Raw genomic sequence first — 24,299 nt, forward strand, 5'->3', positions numbered from 1 at the left:
TAATCTGAGAGAGTTCTCCCGTCTTCCAGTTGTTTTCCAGCGAAGATTAAACGTTGCTGGTCTGGAGGAATTCCTTCCTTGTCTTGAATCTTTGCCTTCACATTTTCAATGGTGTCTGAAGCCTCGACCTCTAGGGTGATGGTTTTACCCGTCAGTGTCTTTACAAAGATCTGCATGGTTCAAGATCTGGAGTACTAAAAAAAAAAACAAATGAGATTGAAGATAAATATGTTTTTCCAACTGATAAGTTAAATTTTATACCACAACATTATTAATGGGAGTAATATTATATATTTAATACTACCTTTTTATTCGTAAATTAATAGTAGCTTAACCTTTTAACATTATTACCGCAATTATTTGTATGTTTAAAAAAATGTCTTAATTGGAAATCTTTTGTCTCAAAGTGTAAATATCATGATTGATGAATAATTTGTTCCAATATAAAATTTTTTCAAATCCAAATATTGTATGCACCATTTTATACTGATACCAGGAAATTCAATCCGATTGGTCCATCCATCTCGAAATAATAAACAATACAACAAATTTCGTTTTTTTTTTGCAAAACATGGGATAAAAAATGTCAAATTGCAAAATGTCTTAATAACAAGACCAACTAGAAGACATGGTCTACAAGATGCAAGAGGTAATTGGTGAAAAGACATAAAAGAAGGAAACATGTTGAATTGAGTAACCTCCTCCTTTTTCGATGTCGGTTAAAAATATGGATAACTTGGAAAAATGATTATGTAGGGAAGGAGAGGATACAATAACTATGTTTGTCCCATAAAACCTTAATAATTTTCCATATCTTGAAATTCAATAGAGTTATTCAGGTGTTCTATTTTCCATGAGTCCATTTGCATAAGATAGTTAATATAATACCCAATTTACTTATTTAATTTTAAAATATCATTAAATTTTTTAATCTGTTTAGAAATACCATCAATGACGTCTTGCCACATCCTCAAAAAAGTTGTTATACCTATATGATATTCAAGCGAAGGAGAACGTGTTGATAATTCAGATGCCGACTAAATTGAAATCAATAGTGACAGTGATAAAACTCTATCTAGTAGGATTCCTTTTACAGATATTAAACAGCAAATTTTTGGAAATATTTAGCAATCTACAAATAAATAATTATCTGATACTCATACATTTGTAATTCTCTTTGTAAAAAATAAGTTATTTTTAACAGAAATGTTTTTACAATACTACCATCTTTTTTTGCACATTTACTGAAAAGAACTACAACCTATTAAGATTCATATATACAAAGCTAATATCAAATAAGGGTTAATTATAAAGTAAAAGATGGAAATTTTATTGTAAAGCACAATCAATTTCATTTTATAAAGCACAGTACTAAAAAAAAAGCTTAATTTTCTTGAATTACAAAAAAGTGGCTAATATTTACATACTTTTTAGAAATAAGAGACTATATGGTTTATAACCTGGTTTTGGACAATGTGTAAGTATACTATAGTTGTCTTTATTTTTAAATCATGAAGGACAAAGTTTAACCAAGAGATGAAATTTTTCGCAACTCATTGAAAATTATATTTCTCTATTCTCTTATTGTTCTATAGTTGAAAATTGATAACCTTTTGCCTAAAACAATCTCTGATTCGACAGATAATTTGATATAAATTGTATAAAATATTATATCAATTAATGAACTTTGAAGTTACAGTTTACTCATTTCAACAGCTCATTAACAGAAACAAAGGATTATGACTAATTACTTTAATGCTTTGTAAACGAAATATACTTTAAATAAAAAAAATAACTTTCACTCTTGGGATATTCCATTATTACTTATCTCAAACTACGTGATCAACAATTTCATGTCATCTATCTGCTTTACATATTTTACAAACTCATATTGATTTCAAGGTGACAATATGCATTTTGACTACAAAGATAATGCTGAGTAAGCAAGACATACTAAAATGGCGTCGTATTGAACTTTCATAAAAATGCAAACATTAGCAACGCAATGACCACAAAAGCATGTATGCCTCAAATCAGAATAAAAAATATGCATACGAAACATTTGTTAATTAAATTTTTATATAAATGTCATACATATTAGTAATTTGTAGTAAAGTATTGATCGTTTCAAATTCTTTACTCTCCAAAATGGAGGATGGATGACGAAACCGTTAGCTGGCACTTATTATAACATTTATCCAACGAAAATATTTTGTTACAGTTATAGATGAATTAATCAAACTATACTTACGTGCGCTGAAATAATTTATAGAAGAATATATCTGCAACGCAAACCAAACCAAATTTTATACAAAAATAATTATACAGAACCGTACCAAATGATACAAGCAAACCACACGAAATGGCATTGACTGGCGTCAGAACCTGCTTATATAGCTACATAATACAACTACCAACTGCTGAACACGAAATTCCCTTCACTGAAAAATTATAGGAAATATTCAACATAATTTTAGACATCTATTTATAAATTTAGTATTAACGAACAAAAACTGTATATTTTTGACATTATAAAGAAATAAGAAATGTATATTTATGGTACATACATAAAAATCTAAACTATTTTATTGGCTTTTCATTTTAATATTACTAGTATAGTTATCAAGAATTTTTTAACTTTTAAACGTTGATAGTAGATTTAATTTATAATGTGAAAATTGTTTTCCAAAGAATGTAAAATTATTAACAATAGTAAAATATTCTATTAAACAATGGATACTAGTATGGCTGCAAGTGAAAAAACAATCATATATGCTAATTTTCCACAATTTAATGAATTATGCTGTGTAATTTGTAAAACTGATTTCATTGAAGTACACGAATCCTCAACGAAATCTAATTTTTATTTGCAAACTTTGAAATGTCGGTAAGTAAGATTTATACACATTTTATTTTATACTTTCAATTATAAGATTCATTTGACGTCATGATAGTATGATTTTAGATTACTAATTCATTTAATTTCCGACGTAATTGCATCGCCAGTTATGGGAACAGAGAATTTTATATTCGTTATTACCAATAAACCATTCTTCGAAACTGGGAAATTAGAAACAATTTTAAGATACTTAAAACTAGTGGTTTGTTAAATTATAAATCATTATGTATTTAAATAGTTTATGAATATTGCGACAATAATTTGCATTGTTGTTTTTCGTTTTTTTTTTTGTCAGTATCAAGGAGTGCGACCAATAACTACTGAACTTTATAAAAATTGTCTTCTTTATGCAATACAATCTAAAATAGCTCCCTCATGGAATAAAGTTGGTCAATATTTTCTTCAAGGAAAAGAATTTTATAACTCTATAGATGCAATCAAAGCATTAAAATTGGATATTCGTATAGAGGGTATTCAAAAATCTTATTAATATAAATGTAAAGATGAATTTGTATTATTTAATTGAATGAATTTCAGAAAAGGAAACGTATTTAATATTTGAAACAGTAAAAGTTAAAATTCCGTATATAAAGCTTGAAGATTATCTTCCATCATCTGTTATATCCCAATTTTTAGCAAATCCTAATGGATACATAGATTTATCTTATTTTAAGTTACCACTTGTACATGTTCTACCAAGGTAGCAAGAGTTTCACTAATTTACTATATGTATTTATTAAGTTTCAAGACACAAAGTAAACTGTGCAATTTCTTTTAGTACAAAGAAAGGCAGACTATTATCTGTATCTAAAGAAATTCCAACACGAAGTTTGTTTAAAGATTATGACCAAATTCGTAGACATTGGAAAAATATGGTAGATACGATTAAATTCAATGTATATTCAATAATCCAAGTTATTTCGAATTTAATTTCTATAGAAATGTACTATGTTTTAGTATGGCTATTCTTTACCCAAAAATAAACATGGAATTATATATTATGAAATTAAATTTTTTATACCAAGATCAAATATTTTCACTTATCCTAATTTATGTGTTGCAATTGGTCAGTTGGATACTATTCCAAATAGGGAGAAAGAACTTACAATTACATGTTTTTTATCTAACATGCTTGAAAAAGTACCTAAAATTTGTGGTAACCAGTTACTAATATCAAAAGTTAGTTATACAATATTGATCACACTAGAACCTTTAGATAATATATTGGAAACTATACTTACCATTCATTTATATAGAAACCTCTAAATGAAAATTTACCATCCAGTGGATCATTAGGAAATAACATATTAGGTAAACATTTTAAAGGAACAAGTGATCCCGTCTCAACTCTACAATTAGAATTTTCCATTAAATTAGTAGATGAATTGAAAAAAGATACAAATATTACTTCTACATTGTTAAAAACACAATTGGATAAGATTCATCAAATCCATAATTCATCTCTTTATGATATTATGAATACAGATTTAAACAATTCGGATGTTAAAGAAAATCAAAGTGGTAATAAACTACCTACATAAACATATAAATAATTTTTAGATTGAAACTGTTTTAATGATTATAATTTATTCATAGATAATGTAGAAACTGTAATAGAAGATTGTACTGAAGCTAGTACATCAAGAAATTCAAGGGTTAATTGTACTATAACCAACCAAGAACAAATTTCTAGATATTTTAAAGTTCAAAAACCACACTGTGTTATTAATAAAGAAAAGGTAGTCTTTCCATTTTTATACCTTACACATGTTTCACTATTAATTTTCATTGTTTTATAATATTACTTATATTTTTATTTTAATAAAATTAGCGGATACAAGAAGAGAAACAAAAACATATAACACTAAAAGAAAAATTGTTAAAAGCTAAATGCAACGAAAGTAATAGCGTACCGTTACAAGAAATGGTAAGCAGTAACAAACTTAAAATTTGCATTTATAGACTGCAAATAATGGTGTAATTCTTTCTGTAGAATCAAGATATTGACATAGAAGCAATGGCAAAAGATAATAAATTACATGAAGTAAAAAATACAGTTTTAATTAATTGGTTAAAAAAGCATTCTATTCCACATAAGTCTAAGGGAACAAAAGCAGAACTTATTAAAAAAGTTTTATCTCATCTTAAAAATACACAAGTATTGAAACAATATCGTTTATAGATACAGAAATGTTTTCTTATAACAAAATTGAATATAACAGTGTATAAGTATGTATCCAGATCAAAACATGCTTTATTTTATATATGGATACTATATGTGTCATACAAAATAATACTTATTATATAATAATAAATAAAACTATATATAATTTAAATATTAAGAATAATCCATTATCATTTAACTCATCTACTTGTAATATTCTATACTACTTTGGTTTCATTCATTATACATTTCTATATTAATGAGTATTTATAATCCTTATAACATTTAATATAGCTTTTCTGTCTGATTCATCTTTTATGCCAATTTCAATTAAGTCTTCATCTGTAAGAGTCATAAATAGGTCAATGTCCACCTAAAATATGTTATGTAGTCATTAAAATATAATGCCTATAAAGTAAAATAAAGATTCTATGCACTTACTTCTTGTTCAAGAAATATAGGAACATGTTGACTCAATCCATAACGTTTTAATAAAACAAACATTCTTGCTTCTTCTGAATAGAAGACTCTTCCTTTAGGTGGTGTTTTATAATGCGGCGGAGTTGGTGTATTTCCTCCAAATACATTTTCATCATTTATATCTGAGGGTACATATGGTGAGCGAATTGGACTAAATTCAGTTATACAACCAAGTGTGATATTAGGATCCTCTTGATCATTTTTGAGGTTTAAGTCTGGTGGACGGATAAACTGTAATCTTTAAAAAAGAGTATTAAATTAGGATAAGGGGATCATCTAATCAGGAATTATTTCTAATGTAATATACATGTTAATATACCTTTGCAGAGGTAGTTTAGTTGAACAGTTATTATTTTTTGAATATTCTGAGACTATTTCAGTTTCATCTTGAATTATTTGTTCCTTTTCCACGTTGTTAGTTACATCAACATTAACTTTATTACCATGATTATTTTGTTCAAAATATATATTTGGAGATGCAAGTGATATTTCACTGGCTGTACAAGTCAAAAGTGGTGAAATTAAACTATGTTGTGTAGAATTTGAATGTCCTATCATTACATTTAATTTGTAATTTGAACTTTTTTTTGAATCTATTATCATGTTGTTGTTGCAATCGTCACTCTTTACTTCTGGAGAGTGAAATACAAAAACTGGTTTTATAGGAAGATCTGAACATGATAGTTCATCATTATTTTCATTTTCTTTCAAATATTTACTTTTAGTATTATCAACTAGATTCTTTTCACTCTCATTTATTAATTTTAAAAAGTGCCTTTTTTCATTTGACTCTATTTCTACAGGAATATTGTCGGTGTTATCATTCCAATAATCTTCTACATCAAGATGTTCTTTTGCTAAATTAACTATTTCAGGTACTGTCGATTGTTTCATCATAATTTGTGTATATTCATCTATAAAAAAAAAAGTAAAATAAAATGTTCCAAGGTATTGTATAGTATACAGGTTGTATACATATGCGACATATCAGTAGTGGACTGAGGACCTATCCAAGATATCAAGCATTGGAAACAATTTAATAGAATCAGTTATACTAGCTTAGTATGTAATTAAGAAGTACAAATGTCTAAAAATAGCTATAATTTAAGAACAAGGTTAAATAGAGCATGTTTTTGTAAGAATTTGTTTATTGTTTTTGTGTTTCCAATCTACCATTACAGTAAGCCTCATATGTTACAATACACCCTATATATTAACTTTTAAAAATACTTATTATCTTACTGCTTTGAGAAGTTTCGAAGCCCAATTCTAATAATTTAAAAAATAAATTCATGTCATTTTTCATAGCAGCTATACAGAGTGGCGTAATATCATCGTTTATACAGTTTAATAGCCCAGATGGGCATGTTTCATATACAGTTTTGAACATATTTATATTTATTGCAGCTGATAATCCAAGAACTGACATACCTATATATTATATGTTAAAGGAGAATATGATCTTTTATTGTAATATAGTATTATTTCTTTAAGAAGAAGAAAAGTTGTTTCCTCCTCTGTAGACTTAATTATTATAGGGAAGAAATGAATGTTTACCAAGATAAGTATATTCATTTACATTAGCTCCCTTTTCTAATAGAAATTTTACAGTTTCTGTATGTCTATTACGAATTGCCAACATTAATGGTGTCCATCCAAATTTATTTTTTCTGTCAATAACAGAGCAGGAATTTTGTTTTCGTAAAATTTCTTTCACAATGTTTAAGCAACCATTTGCTGCACTGATATGCAATAAATTGTCCCCATTGCTATTTACTGTATTTAAATTATATTCTAATAATAAAAAATTCTGTTAGCACTTAATACAAACTTTCTTTATAAGTAATAACATGAAAAAAGATAAGTTTGTGTTTTCAATGTTACAAATACTGTTTTTAATTACTGTAAAACACTTTTAGTTTAAAATCTTTAAATTATTATTTTTACTTGATGCAAGGCTTAATATATACTTTATGAATCAAAACATTTTTAAATTTAATTACAAACTATACTTTTGTCATTTTTTATAATTTTAATGTAAGTGTAGATACTATATGCATAATTCATATTAACATGCATTACAGAGCATTTCTAATAGATGTAAATAAATGAATAAAAATAATAAATAAATATTATTAATACCTTCTTCTTGTAATGTTTTTATGACTTCTTCTTCCACAATTCTTTTTATATTATAATTTGTTTGTTGTGTGATACTACTTTCAGTGCACATTATTAATCTACAGCACATTTACTCTTAAACAATATTTGGTATGCTTTCCAAATGTTGAAGTGCGACAGTTTTAAATATTATTAGTTTTTCAAATTAAATACTGAAAGTGACCTACAAATAATTTTTTTCTGTTTTCTCTCATTGTTTGTAAACTTCTACAATTGAATTATTTCTCATGTCTTGTTGAATTTAAATACGTAATGTAGAAAAAGTTCTACAAAGTTGAACAACATGAATTGTGACATTTAAAAAAAAAACTTATGTTATCGGATCAAATGTCGAGTGTTTTATTTTACATAATTTCCGCCAAAAATGTACTTATCTTTATCAGTTTTCTTTACTGATGACATGGTGGCAGCACAGTCTTATAAAATGTGACGTGCACGATAATTTCTGACAGCATTTGAATTTCATTTTTTGAATCGTGTGTTTGGTCTGGAAAGCTCGTTCTTTAGACAAATTTTGACAGTAGAATTTCTGCTTCTGTTTCTATAACCTGAAAGCAACGAATCATACGTGACTGCTGTAACTCGACATATATTTTATCGCGATTGTAAATTGTAACTGAATGTAAGTTATTCTTTATTGGGAACATTTTCTTAAGTTCTTTTAATTTAATTTTGCGCCTTGCTAGTAGTGAAACAGTTCGATTCATCTCTCCAGTATATATTTGTAGTTTTGTTCAATACTATGATGATTTTTTCATAAAAGGATCTTGCTAGGTTAACTTTCAGACGACGCCGAGATCATATTTTTCGAGGTGGGGGCACTAATTAAAAGAATGAGAATGGAGAGACAAGCACATATCGTTACCGTTAGCGGCTCATTTTTTTGAATCTTCATTAAACTTTGTTTATACACGCTGTATTGTTAATTATATTTGTGTATGTTGAATTCTTCTTTATTCTTGTGTGAAACATTATTGGGTGCAGAATCCTATTATAACAATATGGAGATATTGAACAGCTCTTAGTATATCTCTTATTTATAACACACAGGAGCTTTATTTGATCCACATATAATTTGTTGTTTAGAATGGGAAGCAGCGGCCAACTGTATAGTCTCTCCTGGGGAGAATTTAGTTCATCGTTAGCTTCCTCGGTGCAGCTATTGAGAGGTCATGGTGATCTAGTTGATGTTACTTTAGCTGCCGGTGGGCGCAGTTTTCCTGCACATAAGATAGTTCTTTGTGCAGCTAGTCCATTTCTATTGGATTTATTAAAGGTTTTAGCATTAATTGTCTTTTGTAAATTTCATAATACAGTATTGTCCTACATGTTGTCAGTAAGTTGTACCTTGTGTTGTCACAAAGTTATGTAGAAAATAGAATTTTCTAAGAAAATAGAAAATATAAATCTTCATAAAAATATATTACATATGATCACAATTGTTGTGAGATATATAATTATTATGCTTAAAATATATTGCAGTGTATCATTCTCATCTTTAATGTAGACATAGCTTAGTAGCCCTTGCTTTGAGGTGAGATAAAAGCAATCAAATTTCATCTGTCTGTCCTTGAAGGTACTATAGCCTGATTCTAACTGAGTGACAACTTGAAGGACGTTACTGTATATATATATATACATATAGTGTAATTTCTTTGAATATGCTGTATATTAAAATCTTTGTTTCTACATATATTTTGTTATTGCAATTCATTTTACATGAGCAGAGCACACCGTGTCAACATCCAGTGGTCATGTTAGCTGGTATAGGTGCTGATGATTTAGAATCATTGTTGGAGTTTGTGTACCGTGGTGAAGTGAGTGTAGAACCATCTCAGTTGCCTTCTCTGCTTCAAGCTGCTCATTGCCTTTGTATTCATGGATTAACACCACCTACTATATTAACCGAGGTATGTCTTATAAAAAAGATTTGTATTAAATTATTATTTTTTTATTTTATTTAACTTTTACAATCATTTTTATGAGTCTTGTCAAAATATAATCTTGTTTATTTGTTTAGAATGGAGAAGAGGTACCAGCATCAGCAATACCAGCAGCAAACGAATCCTTATCAAAGGAAACTATTAGTCCATATTATCCATTAAAACGACGGAAGAAAAGACGAAAATCCTCGTCGTCTTCTGGGAAATGGCCACGTACTAGTAGTAATACTGATAATGAAAATAGAGCCATAGATGGAAGCGATAACCGATCAGCTAGTTACGATCATAAAGACAAAGAGAATGCGGAACACGGCGATGATACAGGTAAGAAGCATTCAAAGTTTTGCACAATGGTGTTTCTCACTTATTAAAACAATTACAAATTTAAGAATATATTCGAATTGTAATCTGACATTAAATATTTATTTAATATAACGATAAAATAATGTTATTTTATAATTGTTTATTTTAATTATGTTTTTACTTTTATTTGTTTATGAACTATAAATTGAAATGATTTGATCATTTTTATTGTTATGTATATTTAATAATTAGTTGAGTAAAACTATCTTAACAAATTGAAAATATTATTACTTGTGTTTTGTGTCCGATATATCTTGTTAGTCGTTTTTCTCGTTAAGTTAATATTCATGTTCCATGAATATTAATAAATAAACTTTCAATCTTTCCAAGCTTTCTGCTTGTATTAGAACGGACACAAGCACAACCATCAATTGGGTTGAACTGCATCTAATTGATTATACTGTATATTATAACTCAGAAATTTCAGATTCAAAAATCAGTTCAGCCCTGCATGATAATATTGTGTTTGTGTCTGTTAGCAGCGAACGATCGATTGGAATATTCGAATCATCGGAGTTGTCATTCGCCACGTGCACAAGAAGCGCAGCCGGTGCCGACAGAAAATTCTCAAGCAGGACCTCATCAGGATCAAATATCGGACAATGAGTTGCATCTTCATACTTTAATGCCAATGCAGCCATATTCTCCACTGCACATACCACAGTTTCCAGGCCCCCTCAGTATGGGTTTTCCTCCTGGCATACCGCTTCCGTTAGTTACCCAGAGTCCCACTACTGCAACAGCATCTTGCGGACTTACCGGGAATATGAATTTGTCTAAAATACGTGGTGCATCGGATTGTCCAGGTGTTTGCCCGCTTTGTGGTGCTACGTTACGGCAAGCAAGAAATTTACGTAGACATCTTTTATCATCGTGCAAATATAGGTTTAGTAGTAATCCGGTTCCGAGTTCTCCGGCTGACCCGATGATGATAGAAATAAAACCTGAAGTTGAGTTGCCCGGTTACAATGAGCAGTCTATAACCTATGGAACTGATAGTGGAAGTAGTACTTGCGAGCAAATAATTTGTAAGCCTAGCCCACTTCCTTCGCCAACGTTGCATGGGCCGAATGTTGTCTCACCTCAAAGCAATATTCCTTCTCCAACTATCGCCAGATGAATGTACAGTGTGGAATTAAAAGCACAGATTTGACACGAGCAAACTAATTATTCAGTGAATCATTTAGTTCTGTTATTTTAATTCAGGGTCTACCTTGTTATTTTTTCAGTGATCTGTTCCAGCTCCCGTAATTTAAGGAAACGCAATCTTTTTTTTATCTATCGGTTTACTGAACCTCTACAAATTTTTTGTTTGGATGGTTTATGAAATATGTATAAAAGAAATGGACTGACATTACTTTAAATAATTTGTCATAAATTGATTGTTATATTATTTGTATAGTTTATTTTATATTTCTGAATAATAAAGATTTGGCCAATTTATTAGTCTTTATAAATAACCAGATAGTAATGTATTTGAAAATTTAATTAATAACTGAATAAATTAAAGAAACCACGCGGTTATATAAGGTTACTTCATATTATTTACAAATTTTCAAGTATAAATCATGTGGAAATTTTCAAAGCAATGTTGTGAAGTATGAGTTATGAAAAAAACTCAAATTTAGAGGTCGGAAATGTTAATATCTAGTTCTTGTAACGACTAATAAATCGATTAAATGTAATATTTTTACTTAGCTATGTTTTTCACTTATTTTTTTACTGATGCGGATACAATTAGTTTGAAACGATTTGGAGCATATCAAATCAAGTTCATACACGAAAATCTTCCACAATAGTAAGTAAGAGTAGTATCTTAGGGTTAATGCGAATAGCTGTTGGTGAAAAATTAGGCATAGTAAAAATGGTAGTTTATTACAAAACACTCCTGAATTTTCTATAATCTTTAGATATTCACTTATACAATACTATGATCAATTTCATACAAACATATAGAATAATAAATTTAACTTTTGAGCATATTTTACATTTCTTGTGCAAAGTATCATATTACATTGCAAGTGTAATTATATCAGAAGGAGGAAAATACAAGTATTTATGTTAAAAATGTCGTTAATTATTTTATTTCTTTGTGTTTAACATATTGCGTTCGTTCGCAACAATTGTTATAATTTTGAATTTTGAGACATTTAACTGTATATTAATTCAATTGCTTCCTTTAATGTTGTTTATTATTTTATATTATCATTTATATTCAACATTAAAAATTCATGAATCTTGTTTAAAATTCCACATGTCATATAAAAGAATGAAAGAAACTATCAGTTTTATTTCGTTCACAAAAGTATTCGTAAAAAGAGTACAAAGTGGAACTCCAAAATACACCTCTAAAAATGTTTAGATTGCAATATTTAAAATATTTTTATAAAGTGAGTTTTGCGCGTTTACACAAACATGTTTTTTTTTTTTTTAATTTTATATAATTTTCTACTAATATTTCTAGACAATGTAACTCAAAATAATACGGTTCCTTTCATTCGATATTCGATAAATTAGTGAAATTTTGTGGAACACTTGAAAGTGTTTATACATTAGACAAATATAAATAGACGTAACTAGTTGTAAGTTTAAAGAAAGGAAAAAAAATTTTAATTGTTTCTTAGAAAGTTTGTGATAAGCAGATGGAACCTGAAATATTCAGCTTTAATACGATAAATAAATAATAGATTCCAATTTTTTTGATTTAATTTTGTATTCAATTTTAACATTGCGAAATAAATATTAGAGATAATTTCGTTTGACTGTTAACATTACAAACGATATGACGTGCTCAATTGTATTCATTTTTAGTTCGAAATTATAATAATAAATAATTGTATTAACTAAACAAGTAGAGAAAAGATGATTCAAGAAATTTTAGATGTAAAACATAGAGGAGATCCGCATAGGAGGTTGACGTTCGTACAGATACGTATCAAGTGTTCCGCAGGTACTAATTTTAATTAAACTGCACCTGCTCGTGGTATATCGCACGATTAAGTAGCAACATTAATACTGGTAACAGTTTGTTCAAGAGCAACAAACTTCAAAATTTCGTACAGTAAAATTTCACCACTAATTCATAAAACTACAAGGAAACATATATTGTAAATACAAATATATATTATTATGAAATAATTTAAACAAACTTACTCGATAATAAACTCTATTCTAGCGAAACACAAAGTACGCGTACTGGATAGCAAGATTTTTAAAATTTCGATTCGTATTGCTCGACTTTTACAATAACTTCACAGGACAATTTTTTTATGGAATCAATTTTTGTTTAAATTATATGGCGGCAGTGATACGCTTTAAACGCGTTTGTGTATTGTAAAAGTACCTACAGAAGTTGTAGTTTTTATTAAAAAATACCGTTGTTTTTTCTTTCTTTCTTTTTTTTTAATAAAAAGGTAGCCTTAAACGTTTCACAGCTATATCTTCAGTCTGAGTTTCCTTTCGCTAACTGTATGATACAGATGCAATCGAGGGGAATTATTTACACGATGAGATTCATTTCCTCCGAATCATGTTCCGTACGCCCGATGACGAATGGCCAATTCCTTTTCGAGATTCTTTCGATCTCTCCCCGTAAGAGACTTAAGAGATCATCAAGATATCGCATCTCGTGGATGTCTTGTCGCAGTTTGTTCGTGCTGGACGAGATATCCGTCACTTTCCGTTCGTCACACTGAAAAATAGTCCGGTAAGTTTTTATATAATCCCTCTTTTTCAAGCGAAAGATCATAATAATATATGACAAAATTAGCTTTATTAATGAAAGTATAAAAATATTTGAAAATATCTCAGATTCAAAGAATCAAGGAAATCTTTGTTGTATAAAAAAGCAGCTTTAGGATTTTGTTTTTTAATAAAACATATAGGGTACGAAACGTATCCGATTTTTACGCAAATTTTTATCGAACAACCGCGAGATGACGCCACCAGCGCGAAATTTAAATTTTGAATGAAAAAAAAAAAACGATAAAGAAGCCACAAAGAATTCCCCATTTAATGTAATTATTGTGGTATGGTGAAAATTAAAATTTCCAAAAACATGCATCCTTAATTTCAACTTGTAGTTTACACATGTGAATTTTCACGAATGAGAAACAATATTTAGTATAAATTAACAGTAAAAAGGCATTTTTTCAAAAATAAATTATTCAAATAAATGAACAAACAATTTCTTTTGGCATGAGTGACAGTTTGTACTTTAACTTTCCAAAAGAGAATATTTGCTAGGATTTCTCAATTAACGATCATAAATCGAAGGATATTTACCTGAAAACTCGTTCGCAGGTTACATATATCTTTGTAAATATCCTTGCTGCTAGCCTGAAGCTTCTCCACTTTCATTTGAAGACGGTGTACTATATTTTCGGAATGTTCAACAACTTCTGGCACTTTTGTATCCGTTTCAATCGCCAGAGCCAGCCTGGTCAATTGATCGTGGGAGGAAGTGCTGTTGCAAAAACGATCTTCTTCCAGAAGAACCATCGCCTTTTCAGGATCCGTGTCGAGAGCTTTGAGAATTGATACTACTTCGTTGGTACGGGTACCACGTTCCTGTAAAGTGATATGTACCTTTACATTATTAATGAGAGACTTCAATGCCTCGTTTGCATTAAATCAATAACAGATTAATTTGAGCAACGCAAACTAGTTTCTCAAGACCTTCATTCTTTTCTCATTTATTAAATTGTGGTTCAGAATTCGCAAACTGTCTGGGGAACAAAAATTGGTTCCATAGAGGGTTTGTTCCGTCTACAACGCGATTCGAATACGCGATCTCGGGTTGTAAGGCCCGTTACTATGAGTAGTACGTCGAAGACTCGGAACGTCGCACGCCAAGTTAATTTTGTGCGACTCGTTAGATTAATTGCGAGGATTTTGAAGATACTCGTAGAAGAGCGTGCGTGATACTGACTTCTGTGATCGACCTCAGGAACCTCCTTAGCGAGAGGTTGGACTTCCCTTTCCTTTCGCTATTTCCCAAAACACACCCATACGATCCTGTTTTGGTAGGAGGTCCTTAGTGTTGCCAATCACGGAAGTCCTTCTAAAGAGAAGAAAGTTGCAACGCCCTTGCATCATTCTGCCCGTGAAGTAAATTTTCTCAAGAGCACCAAATGTGCAAGGCGCGCAAATGCTGTAAATCTAGATGAAAGATTTACGCTCGGTTCGGCGCGTGCTGCCGCGTAATAAGGCAATAAATGGCCAAAATGTAGGAAAACATTTGGTCGGCAAATGCTTGACAACCCTACTTGTTGGCCGCCGCATGGTCAGGGCGGCCCGTGGCCCCGAACGTTCCGAATGTACCCTCTTTTATGACTCTCAAGTAGGCGCTGAGTCGTTTTACCTGAGAAGTCGTTGAGAGTCGAGATGGTCCGTTAAATATCATCGCGCAATATGCAACAGGGTTAATACGAGACTATTACCTGTGAAGAGTCGAACTTGTAATTCGTCGAAGCTAACTCGTCGAAAAGACACAAAGGCGTGTTTTGCGTGTCGCTGTGAGTATCTGAGCTCCAGTCGTTGCTCTGAATACCGGAAGTGTCCTCCAGAGAGGAGCTCCGCGTGTCAATCTTTTTCCAGTCCTCCCAGGAGATAGAAAGACCCTCCTCGCTGGATCTTTCGCTGAGCAAACCAGGTATGTTCACGTTGGACGACTTCTTCATATCTTTTCCATTTTGGGTAATTTCTAATTTCCCGTTTTCATCGCTGTCGTAGCTCCTTCTGTACGCGTTCCAATGATGTAAAACGATCGTTGGCACTGCTACTTCCGCGGAGTTGGAACGAACGAGGCCTGGTCGAACATACAAATTTTTTCAGTCAGTTACGCTGTCCTCCTTGATAAATGGCTCAAACTCGGCTTTGGTTGGAGACTCTTAACAGGTATGGTAAATTATTTCAAAATATTGAAACGGAACGTTTATGTAGAATACATGGAACAGAGTTCTTATGACTTGGAAATGTAAGAATATTTCCCTAATCAAAATAGAAGCATGTTAAGCGAAAGAAAAGTCGTGGTTCAGGATCACTTGTATTTGAAGAAAATGAAAGTTGTGACAAAGATGTGTCAAATAAATTACCTGTAAATACAAAAAGAATTCATCTTGTCATGATCGATAAGAAGACATTTTTAAAAAATTCATTTGACGAATTTAAAAATTTCGTCCACTTGCGCGTGGGCACGGACATGATTTCGTTACTGGATTCCGATGTATATAATTCAACAGTCTCCTTAAATGCACAAGTTTCTCTACGATAAATGGACAGTAACGTGATCAGCGCGCGCTCAGCTGGCTACGCCGCGACCTAACGTAACCAGCCAATCTTGGGTCGAGCTTATGCTTTCGCGAATGATAATGAGCGCGCATTAATTGGACACTGTGATTGGTCGGTGTGTTTTCGTAAATAATTCAAAAATGAAGCCCCCACCGACTTTATTCCAAAGCAAATTGTTGTTTAGAATCGTGTCAGGTACCCTCAATTTCCGGTTCTTACTAGGCCTGTAGAAAACTCGGATGTTTCGAGTTGCTCGCGAGCCGAGTCGAGCTGAGACCAAGTTTTCGATCCGAGTCGAGTACTCAGAAGAAACGAGCAGCTCGGACCAAACCGAGTCGAGCAAAACTCGGCTCGCCTTTTCCGAGTACTCGAACGGCTCTAGTTCTTACAGGAGTTCTGGGACACCCTGTATACAGTTCTTCGTGGTCGAAAGGTTAAGGGTCCAGGGGTTGAAACGAAAAATACATCTAACGAAGGCGAAGCGCGCCGATTCTGCGTAATAGTAGAAAGCGAAACTTTACTAGGTCATACACAATGGCCGGGTTATGTGTATTCAAGTTAGCTGACAGCAGGCTTGTTGGAACAAGTTCGGGATCTGGCGTGCACCGTTCCACGGTCCGCGAGTGTCGAACGGGTACGGGGTTCCTCAATAAACAGGAAAATACCTACCAACTTGCTTAGAGTCGATAAGATAATTCAATCGCCGCCGGCAACGAAGCGCCTTCCGTTGATTTTCATTTTCTGGCATGATTCTCGCTTGAGAGATGGACAAGTAACGGGGCGACGGGGTGAGTATTCTATACTCCTGAGATTTAATCAACCTTTCCGGGGTATAGCAAACGGCCTGGAACCCGCGCGATTTAGATTTCGACTCGTCGAAGTAGTTTTCGGCTTCTTTAGCTGAAAATGGCGTGACCTCCTGCAATTTAAAAGAAACATGCTTAATTTTTGTAACGGTGCCTGGAAAACTGATACGTTCAGAAAGTTACCCAGACGTTAAATTAGTTTTAAACCGAAGTGAACATTAGACGTTATACAGTTCGCGACAATTGGTTAAATGCAGTAATATTTTTCCTGTGTTATACTTTACGAATAATCGAAAATGAATCGGAGAATTTGATACGAGCTAGAAAAATGTCGTCAAAACTTGTCATAAGACAATGAAGATGAGCATAAACGACTGGTTTTCCTAATTCTTTTGACTATTTAAAGTACAGGATTTTCCAAAAGAATCTTTAGAATTTTGAATCGTAATCGTCGGCCATATTGGTTCCGACATTTTGAATTTTGCAATTTTGCAGATTCAAAGTTTGCGGCTCAAATAACTCAAAAATACCAAGTTTCGTGAAGTTCCGAGAACTCTTTCTAATTTTGCCCGCATTTGTGACCATCCGGAATTTCAGGAAAAAAGGTCCCCCAAGTTTTCAATTTTTATCTCTGAAATTAAACGTCATATGAATAAACTGTATATATAAAAATGTTTCGTTTCGTCGTTATCTATAAGGTGATATTTTTTTAAATTCGATTGTTCCGACTGTTCTTTTTTCTTCTTTCCTTTAAGACAACAGCAACAGGATCAGACCACTAACGATCTCAGGAAAAAGGTCTTTTAAGTTTATAATTTTTATTTTTGAAACTAAACCTCCTACGAATAAATTGTAAATATAAACAAAGTTCCGTCTAGCCATTCCCTATAAAATATTTTTTTTCAAATTCATACCTCTACGCCTCTTAAAATTTCGAATAAAAATCATCCCGCGGTCAAAGGGTCAACTCGGCCGCGTCCAATAGCGTCGCATCTATGCAAATCCGGATTTACAATCCGGATTGACTTAGAATTCAGTCGCGCTACGACCACGGGAAACGTGGAACATGACAACTTTTTTATATTTGAAACAACGTGTCACGGCTGACGCAGATGGCCCGCCCGTACATTGGAATCGTGCTTTGACAATGAGTAATTATTAAATGACGTATTCCGTATGGGTTGGAACGTTCGTGTAAAAGCAGCTTTTGCAGTTACAGAGTTTTGTTATTTTGTTAGCTTTATGTATTTGTTTTGCCACCGACAGACGGAAACGTATCGCTGTGCGAAACAACGCCTCTCGGTGTCAGCAGACCGCAGTGCGTCAGAAAAGTTTACGACTAATGACCACATAAAGTCACGGTCGCGAATTATCTTATTTTGGCTCGGAGAACATTTACTTTCACGCAATATCGCATTTGATTCATGACTGTATCGGAATTATACGTGATGTATATTTTACTCTACGAAATGGAAAGATGTTTAACGAATCCTCGGGATAATTCCACGGTTCAACTAAATGAATTTAAAACGTAAAAAAGTTAATAATTTTTTATTAAAAAATCGGATATATTCTACGTACACCATTGCGTTCTATTAAATGCAATTTATCTTTTTTGTTAGAACAGCCAATGTTTCTACACAGAGCTTTCTTTTCTATAAGTGAAATGCAAGTCGAAGAGTTACTTTTTAGTTCAGTCTCGAATAGCGGCAACCTCGATATCTTTTCAAAATACTTGAAATAAATTGAACTAAATACTTGAAAAAGCAAGAAAACCAATCAAAGGTATAATAAAATTAATACGTATTTTTCAAATACGCGAGTAAGACGTACTAATTTTATCATACGTTTTCACTGACGTTCTCTATCGCTTCTACAAACCCTGAACAGTGTTGTTAGAAATGTAATTCACTTAATAATTGACATTCAAATATCAATTATTACTTGCAATTGAGAATTGATCAATTGTGATGGCGAAAGTTCATTGTCTGCTGCAATTTTAATTGAGTTTCACTAAATTAGTCGTACCGACTGTGCAATAAGCCAAATACTGATTCTTTAAAGAGTAAACAGTTTGTACTTACCGATTCCTTTCCAATCGCATCTTGTTCGATCAAGTTCACGTCGAGATCCTCGTGAATTAAAGACGCGAGTTCTATCCTCTCGCAATTATTGTTTCGTTCCTGTCTGAATTCCTGTGCGAGAGAATAACTATCGTCGTCCTCGGAATCAATGCAGGACAGCATCGACTCGGATGATCCCAAGGACAGGCAATCCTTGTCCTGGTTGGTCGTCGATGAGTTTAATTTGTTTTCATTGCTCAGCCACCATCCGAAATCGTCCTTGTTTGAATTTTCCACAAGCTTCGCGATGCCATCGTTTCGTTTCCGACAGAACATTGTTAAATTCTGCAGTTCTTCTGCAGATGATATATCGACTTAAATCTGAAACAAACGAAAGAACATTGTATCACGTGAATGTTAAATAAAATTTATTTGTATTAATTTCTAAATTTTTATTGATACCGAACTATTCATTAAGCTGCTTTTACGGACTTTTGCTATACAGGGTGTCCCAAAACTCGGGGAGGAGCCGAAAATGGGGGGTAGTTGAGACGATTCTGAACAACAATTTCCTTTGCAAAAATGTCGGATGAGGTTTCGTTAAGGAGATATTAAGTGAAAACCTCGACCAATCAGAGCGCGCGTAGACCGTTGGAGCTGCCGCGGTAGCGAAGGCTACGCGCTAGGTCGATGCTTCGGTGCACGTCGAGTCACTTGTTCGCGTGCAAGCGCGACCACCAGCGCGTAGCCTTCGCTACCGCGGCCGCTCGAACGGTCTACGCGTGCTCTGATTGGTCGGGGTTTTCCGTTAATATCTCCTCAACGAATCCTCGGACAACAATTTCGCTAAGGAAAAAGTTGTTTCAAATCACCTCTACTCTGTGTATACAGAGTGTCCCAAAAATGTTGTAACACCTTGAAAGTGGTGGTTCGGGAGGTGATTTGAAACAACTTTTTCCTTAGCGAAAATGTTGTCCGAGGCTTCGTTGAGGAGATATTAACGAAAAACACTGACCAATCAGAGCGCGAGGCGGTCGCGCTCCCCGACCAATCAGAGCGCGCGTAGACCGTTGGAGTGGCCGCGGTAGCGAAGGCTACGCGCTAGGTCGATGCTTCGGTGCACGTCGAGTCACTTGTTCGCGTGCAAGCGCGGCCACCAGCGCGTAGCCTTCGCTACCGCGGCCGCTCCAACGGTCTACGCGCGCTCTGATTGGTCGGGGTTTTTGCTTAATACCTCCTTAACGAAGCCCCATCCGACATTTTTGCAAAGGAAATTGTTGTTCAGAATCGTCTCAGCTACCCCCCATTTTCGGCTCCTCCCCGAGTTTTGGGACACCCTGTATAATTCGATCTCGGTATACTTTTGCTTACAGATTGAATTTAAATAATGTATTATTATATGTATATTATACCATTAAGAATTTATTGTATCCTAAATAGAATAACTAATTGATGTGATCAAAATGTCGATAAAAAATTATAGAAATTCAGACTTAATGAAACAATTTTCCTGTATTATTTCTTGTATTACCAAAGAAAGACTTTCTCTTTTTTATGGACAGAACTTTCCGGTAGACTCGATAGAACTGTTTCACGCATTATTCGATTCAGTAACAAATTAAATATATTCTTAACGTTTAAAATCGTTAAAAACGATATAAAAATTGCAATCACGGATGTCATAAATAATGATAAAAATTATATTATTCAATAAAATTTATCGAAGCTATGAGAAATTTATTTTGTGTTACTCTAAAAACGGACAGAACTTTCCGGTAGACTCGATAGGACTGTTTCATGGATTATTCGATTCAGTAACGAATTAAATATTTCTGCGTTCAGTTGAAAACTGTGTCTTTGAGATCATTTAACTAGTTGAGATAGGTAGTGTTGAAGCCACTAACAATAAGTGGAACGACAGCCGCGTATCTTCGATCGACGTAGAGGAAGAGTCCACCAACGGCAAGTGAACTAGTATACGTACACTTGCTCGGCTTCAGTGTCGACGAGGAGGACGTGACGGAGGCTTAATATTTGAGTGTAACAAACTGGCGATAATCGGCCGATCTTCGACGTCGCTCACATCAAGTTCGTCGGCGGAACGCCACTTACAAAGGTCGGGTTACTGTTCTCGCGCGTGAACTCCGCCGGTCGGGGTCACCATTGTCGCGAACCACGATTAAGATTTTCTCTTACACTGGCCGCCAGTTTGACAGTCGCTCGAACCGCGTTCACTGCTGCACGTCTACTGTCCACGAAACACCCATTTCCTTGACCACTGGTCGTCATGGGGACGCTAATCTAATAATCCAGCGTCTATCGTTTCGTGTCGTCGTTAGCATTCGGTTTTCGTTTAGAACCACCCTGCTGATTATAGTGACCGGCTCATTGGATTTCGTGGTTTCGTAACTTTATCGACGCAGGAAGGCTAGATTCGGATAAATTAAGGAACCCCGCACTGCTCTCAAGTTACCTAATGCGTTTCATATGAATATTCATGTACGGAATTCACATATGTTTGAACGTCAATTATGTAAAAGATTGCATTTTTTAAATTTGGATGTTTTGTGTAAAATAATGTAATAAACATATGCCGAAATGAAATAACAATATGATTATAATAAATGTAGAATATATTCAACATACATTATACATACGTTATGTATGTTTATTATAACAATATACGTCATAAATGTATAGAATCCGTAGTTTAGTTATTACGTACGTTGTTTCATTTTTTTTGACATATTTGTGTAATGTTTCGTTGGTTCAGGTTAGGTTACAATAGTTCTTAATGTTTAATCTCGTTGATAAATGATTTTTCTTGTTCAACCGATTTACACCTAGTCAATAAAATTCTTGTAAACTTTATTCTTTTAAACAGAATTCAACCGACTTCTGATAGCATCTCAGATTCGGATAAATTAAAAATGACTAGACTGTTCTGAAGTTACCTATGTTTTTGTCATACGGATATTGATGTACAGAATTCACATATATTTGAATGTTTTTGTTAGACCTTTTTTTTGTTAGACCTGTATTCAAAACATGTTTATTTGTTTGCAAATTTGTACCAAATAAGAAGTAATTATATCAGATAAAAATGTTGAAAACTCTATTATTTATTATTGTTAAATGAAACACAATAAAATTCTGTGAAAAATGTTGAAAGATCTAATACATATCATTATCTAATTAAACGAAATAAAATTGTTTAGTATCCAAATATTGTTACATCGAAATTGAACATTAGAAAAAACAAAATGTACATGCCGAATCGAGTAACCTCCTCCTTTTCCTCGGTTCGAATAATATTATTGCACTTTCACGTCGTGAAAAACCATTTACCTCAAACTATTCTACCATTGAACAAACACGGAGAACCCTTAACGAAAATTCAGTATCATTCTTCGTTTCGTGATTGTTTCGCAATCTTTCTTAATCGCCAAGTGACGTATTTTTTGTGCGTTATCGGTTCAATAGGATTACTTCTTGTTTGGACTTCGTAGTAAAAATCACGTTGATAAGTCACTATTGTGCTCTGATACATTCCTAAACTAAACGAATCTTGTAATTTTATTTTCATATTATTAAACTAATTTTACTCGAAAATATGTGAACATACGATCATTTCTAAGACTGTATCTATATTTGGTTCTTACCTTATTTGTCAAAAGCACGATTGAGAAAAAAGATATCAACAGATTTTTGTAATATTGTCCTCGTATGTCGCACACTCTATACTTGGTAACATTCGTATCGTTACACACGCATAAATTAAAAAAATGTATTATAGATGACCGATCACTACTTTCAAAAACACACTAATGTTCCATTTTAGTATCAGACTGCTCCCGTTTTTGGAACGTTTCTTCTCCAGTACTCGTACTTCGCATTACCCGACACACTGAAAACGGTATTCCGTACGTACAGGAAATATACTGTAATTACACTTATCGCGTCACAGTTTCGTAATGCAATCGTCGCAATGCAATTTCACTGTCTTTCGAGAAACGAGCGCTGCCAAACTGTACTTCTCCCAAGAATCTTCTTCTCCTCTGTGTTCAAATACACACCGAACCACGCGGCATGCTTGTTTCGAACTTAACGAAAAATATCCCTGTGCGAGGAATGCCCGTTCGTTCCCGATACAGCCTAAATAAAGATTGCGACGCTCGGTCGTCGATTCTTACAGATGGACTTGGCCGATGTATTTACGTGAGTCCATTTCTCCGTGATAACACAATGACCCGACTTTCACGATATTTCCGTTAACAATGAGTCAACTGTAAACCGACAGCAGCGACGTCGATACGACGACGAAGGGAAACTATTCTTATCTGGGGATTTATTTTGGAAACAAACGAAACGTGCGGATAAAGGCCGATTCAGACTATACGACACGGACCGTCACGTTCCGGTAACCACACGTACCGGCACCGACACGACAAAACATTCAAACGCGCGTTTTAATGAAACTATTCGCACTATTCCCGTTGACGTAACGTTCGGGTCGGTGTCTGTTAAGCGTGAATAGTTCCATTAAAACGCGTGTTTTAATGTTTTGTCGTGTCGGTGCCGGAACGTGTCGCATAGTCTGAATCGACCTTAACCAGGTGGCCGCGGCCGGGCGCTCAGTTCGGCCGGATGCAAAATTTACAATAGCGTTGAACAAACCGTAATTCGATTAACCGTTACTGATAAATGATTACTGATCAATTGTAATTGCGAATGTTAACTGTTGTAATTACAATTGAATTGCAACTATAATTAGATGGAGCTACAATTAACAACTAAATTCCGTAATAGTTATACACAATCAATTTTCGCAATTACAATGGATTAGTTCTGAACTGCAGACTGCCATTGACAATTGGACAATTCTAATCGTGATTATTCATTGTCTGCGGCAACATTGTGTAACAAGTATTTCATACTGAAAAATGTTTACAAGTTTACACTTTTTCAAGGCAGTATAAACATATATATATATACAAATATTTAAAAAACTTGAATGCAAATTCACTGTAAATTGTAATTTACTATTTTCGAAATTTACATGTATTTCATTATTACTTACCAAAATTGATACTCGCGGTTTGATCTCAA

At 33.1% G+C, this 24,299-nt stretch overlaps 5 protein-coding genes and 1 pseudogene across 10 annotated transcripts in view; 3 read left to right on the top strand and 3 right to left on the bottom strand.

Annotated features, from left to right (window-relative positions):
- Positions 1-2,396, bottom strand: part of LOC128891158 (polyubiquitin) — a 3,092-nt gene extending 696 nt beyond the window's left edge. Inside the window, exons 1-2 of the mRNA XM_054150413.1 lie at positions 2,252-2,396; positions 1-194 (exon numbers count right to left, since the gene is read on the bottom strand). Coding sequence (XP_054006388.1) covers positions 1-176 — 176 coding nt within the window. The 5' untranslated portion in view covers positions 177-194; positions 2,252-2,396. The remainder of the gene's footprint in view (positions 195-2,251) is intronic.
- A 399-nt stretch (positions 2,397-2,795) lies between these two features.
- LOC128890613 (uncharacterized protein C18orf63-like) lies at positions 2,796-3,603 on the top strand. The gene is made up of 4 exons (XM_054149266.1): positions 2,796-2,887; positions 2,955-3,101; positions 3,195-3,369; positions 3,437-3,603. Exons 1-4 carry the CDS (start codon positions 2,882-2,884, stop codon positions 3,601-3,603), a joined length of 495 nt encoding a protein of 164 aa, XP_054005241.1. The 5' UTR covers positions 2,796-2,881.
- A 59-nt stretch (positions 3,604-3,662) lies between these two features.
- LOC128891153 (uncharacterized) lies at positions 3,663-5,096 on the top strand. The gene is made up of 6 exons (XM_054150406.1): positions 3,663-3,774; positions 3,857-4,078; positions 4,156-4,420; positions 4,496-4,638; positions 4,731-4,826; positions 4,893-5,096. The coding sequence occupies exons 1-6, from the start codon at positions 3,772-3,774 to the stop codon at positions 5,079-5,081; spliced, it is 918 nt and encodes a 305-aa protein (XP_054006381.1). The 5' UTR covers positions 3,663-3,771; the 3' UTR covers positions 5,082-5,096.
- Positions 5,097-5,152: 56 nt separating this feature from the next.
- On the bottom strand, positions 5,153-8,111 carry LOC128891138 (histone-lysine N-methyltransferase EHMT1-like; annotated as a pseudogene).
- A 44-nt stretch (positions 8,112-8,155) lies between these two features.
- LOC128891144 (transcription factor GAGA-like) lies at positions 8,156-11,723 on the top strand. Of its 2 annotated transcripts, none has more exons than XM_054150391.1 (5): positions 8,156-8,346; positions 8,811-9,000; positions 9,452-9,634; positions 9,745-9,991; positions 10,513-11,723. In XM_054150391.1, the coding sequence occupies exons 2-5, from the start codon at positions 8,812-8,814 to the stop codon at positions 11,148-11,150; spliced, it is 1,257 nt and encodes a 418-aa protein (XP_054006366.1). In that variant the 5' UTR covers positions 8,156-8,346; position 8,811; the 3' UTR covers positions 11,151-11,723. The 2 variants fall into 2 exon arrangements, with proteins under 2 accessions (XP_054006366.1, XP_054006365.1); XM_054150390.1 differs by having other exon boundaries at positions 8,159-8,346; positions 10,510-11,723.
- Positions 11,724-12,302: 579 nt separating this feature from the next.
- LOC128891140 (uncharacterized) overlaps positions 12,303-24,299 on the bottom strand; it is an 18,233-nt gene continuing 6,236 nt past the window's right edge. For 3 of the 5 annotated variants that reach the window (XM_054150381.1, XM_054150379.1, XM_054150380.1), the window contains exons 2-6: positions 19,212-19,571; positions 16,991-17,240; positions 15,472-15,839; positions 14,315-14,599; positions 12,303-13,721 (exon numbers count right to left, since the gene is read on the bottom strand). In XM_054150381.1, coding sequence (XP_054006356.1) covers positions 13,530-13,721; positions 14,315-14,599; positions 15,472-15,839; positions 16,991-17,240; positions 19,212-19,526 — 1,410 coding nt within the window. In that variant the 5' untranslated portion in view covers positions 19,527-19,571 and the 3' untranslated portion in view covers positions 12,303-13,529. Of the gene's footprint in view, positions 13,722-14,314; positions 14,600-15,471; positions 15,840-16,990; positions 17,241-19,211; positions 19,572-21,174; positions 21,950-22,852; positions 23,625-24,299 lie in introns of those variants that run through there. The other 2 variants (XM_054150377.1, XM_054150378.1) reach the window with 2 other exon arrangements.

Source organism: Hylaeus anthracinus, unplaced genomic scaffold, assembly GCF_026225885.1.
Source record: "Hylaeus anthracinus isolate JK02 unplaced genomic scaffold, UHH_iyHylAnth1.0_haploid 12001, whole genome shotgun sequence".
Taxonomy (NCBI): Eukaryota; Metazoa; Arthropoda; class Insecta; order Hymenoptera; family Colletidae; genus Hylaeus; species Hylaeus anthracinus.

Bases quoted from the DNA above. Each gene is read 5' to 3' on its own strand.
- LOC128891153 (XM_054150406.1), top strand. The intron at 4,079-4,155 runs GTTAGTTATACA...TCATTTATATAG, and splicing joins ACCAGTTACTAATATCAAAA to AAACCTCTAAATGAAAATTT. The intron at 4,639-4,730 runs GTAGTCTTTCCA...TAATAAAATTAG, and splicing joins GTGTTATTAATAAAGAAAAG to CGGATACAAGAAGAGAAACA.
- LOC128890613 (XM_054149266.1), top strand. The intron at 3,102-3,194 runs GTTTGTTAAATT...TTTTTTTGTCAG, and splicing joins TAAGATACTTAAAACTAGTG to TATCAAGGAGTGCGACCAAT. The intron at 3,370-3,436 runs GTATTCAAAAAT...AATGAATTTCAG, and splicing joins ATTGGATATTCGTATAGAGG to AAAAGGAAACGTATTTAATA.
- LOC128891144 (XM_054150390.1), top strand. From the start codon at position 8,812: ATGGGAAGCAGCGGCCAACTGTATAGTCTCTCCTGGGGAGAATTTAGT. The intron at 9,635-9,744 runs GTATGTCTTATA...TTATTTGTTTAG, and splicing joins CACCTACTATATTAACCGAG to AATGGAGAAGAGGTACCAGC. The intron at 9,992-10,509 runs GTAAGAAGCATT...TGTGTCTGTTAG, and splicing joins GGAACACGGCGATGATACAG to CAGCGAACGATCGATTGGAA.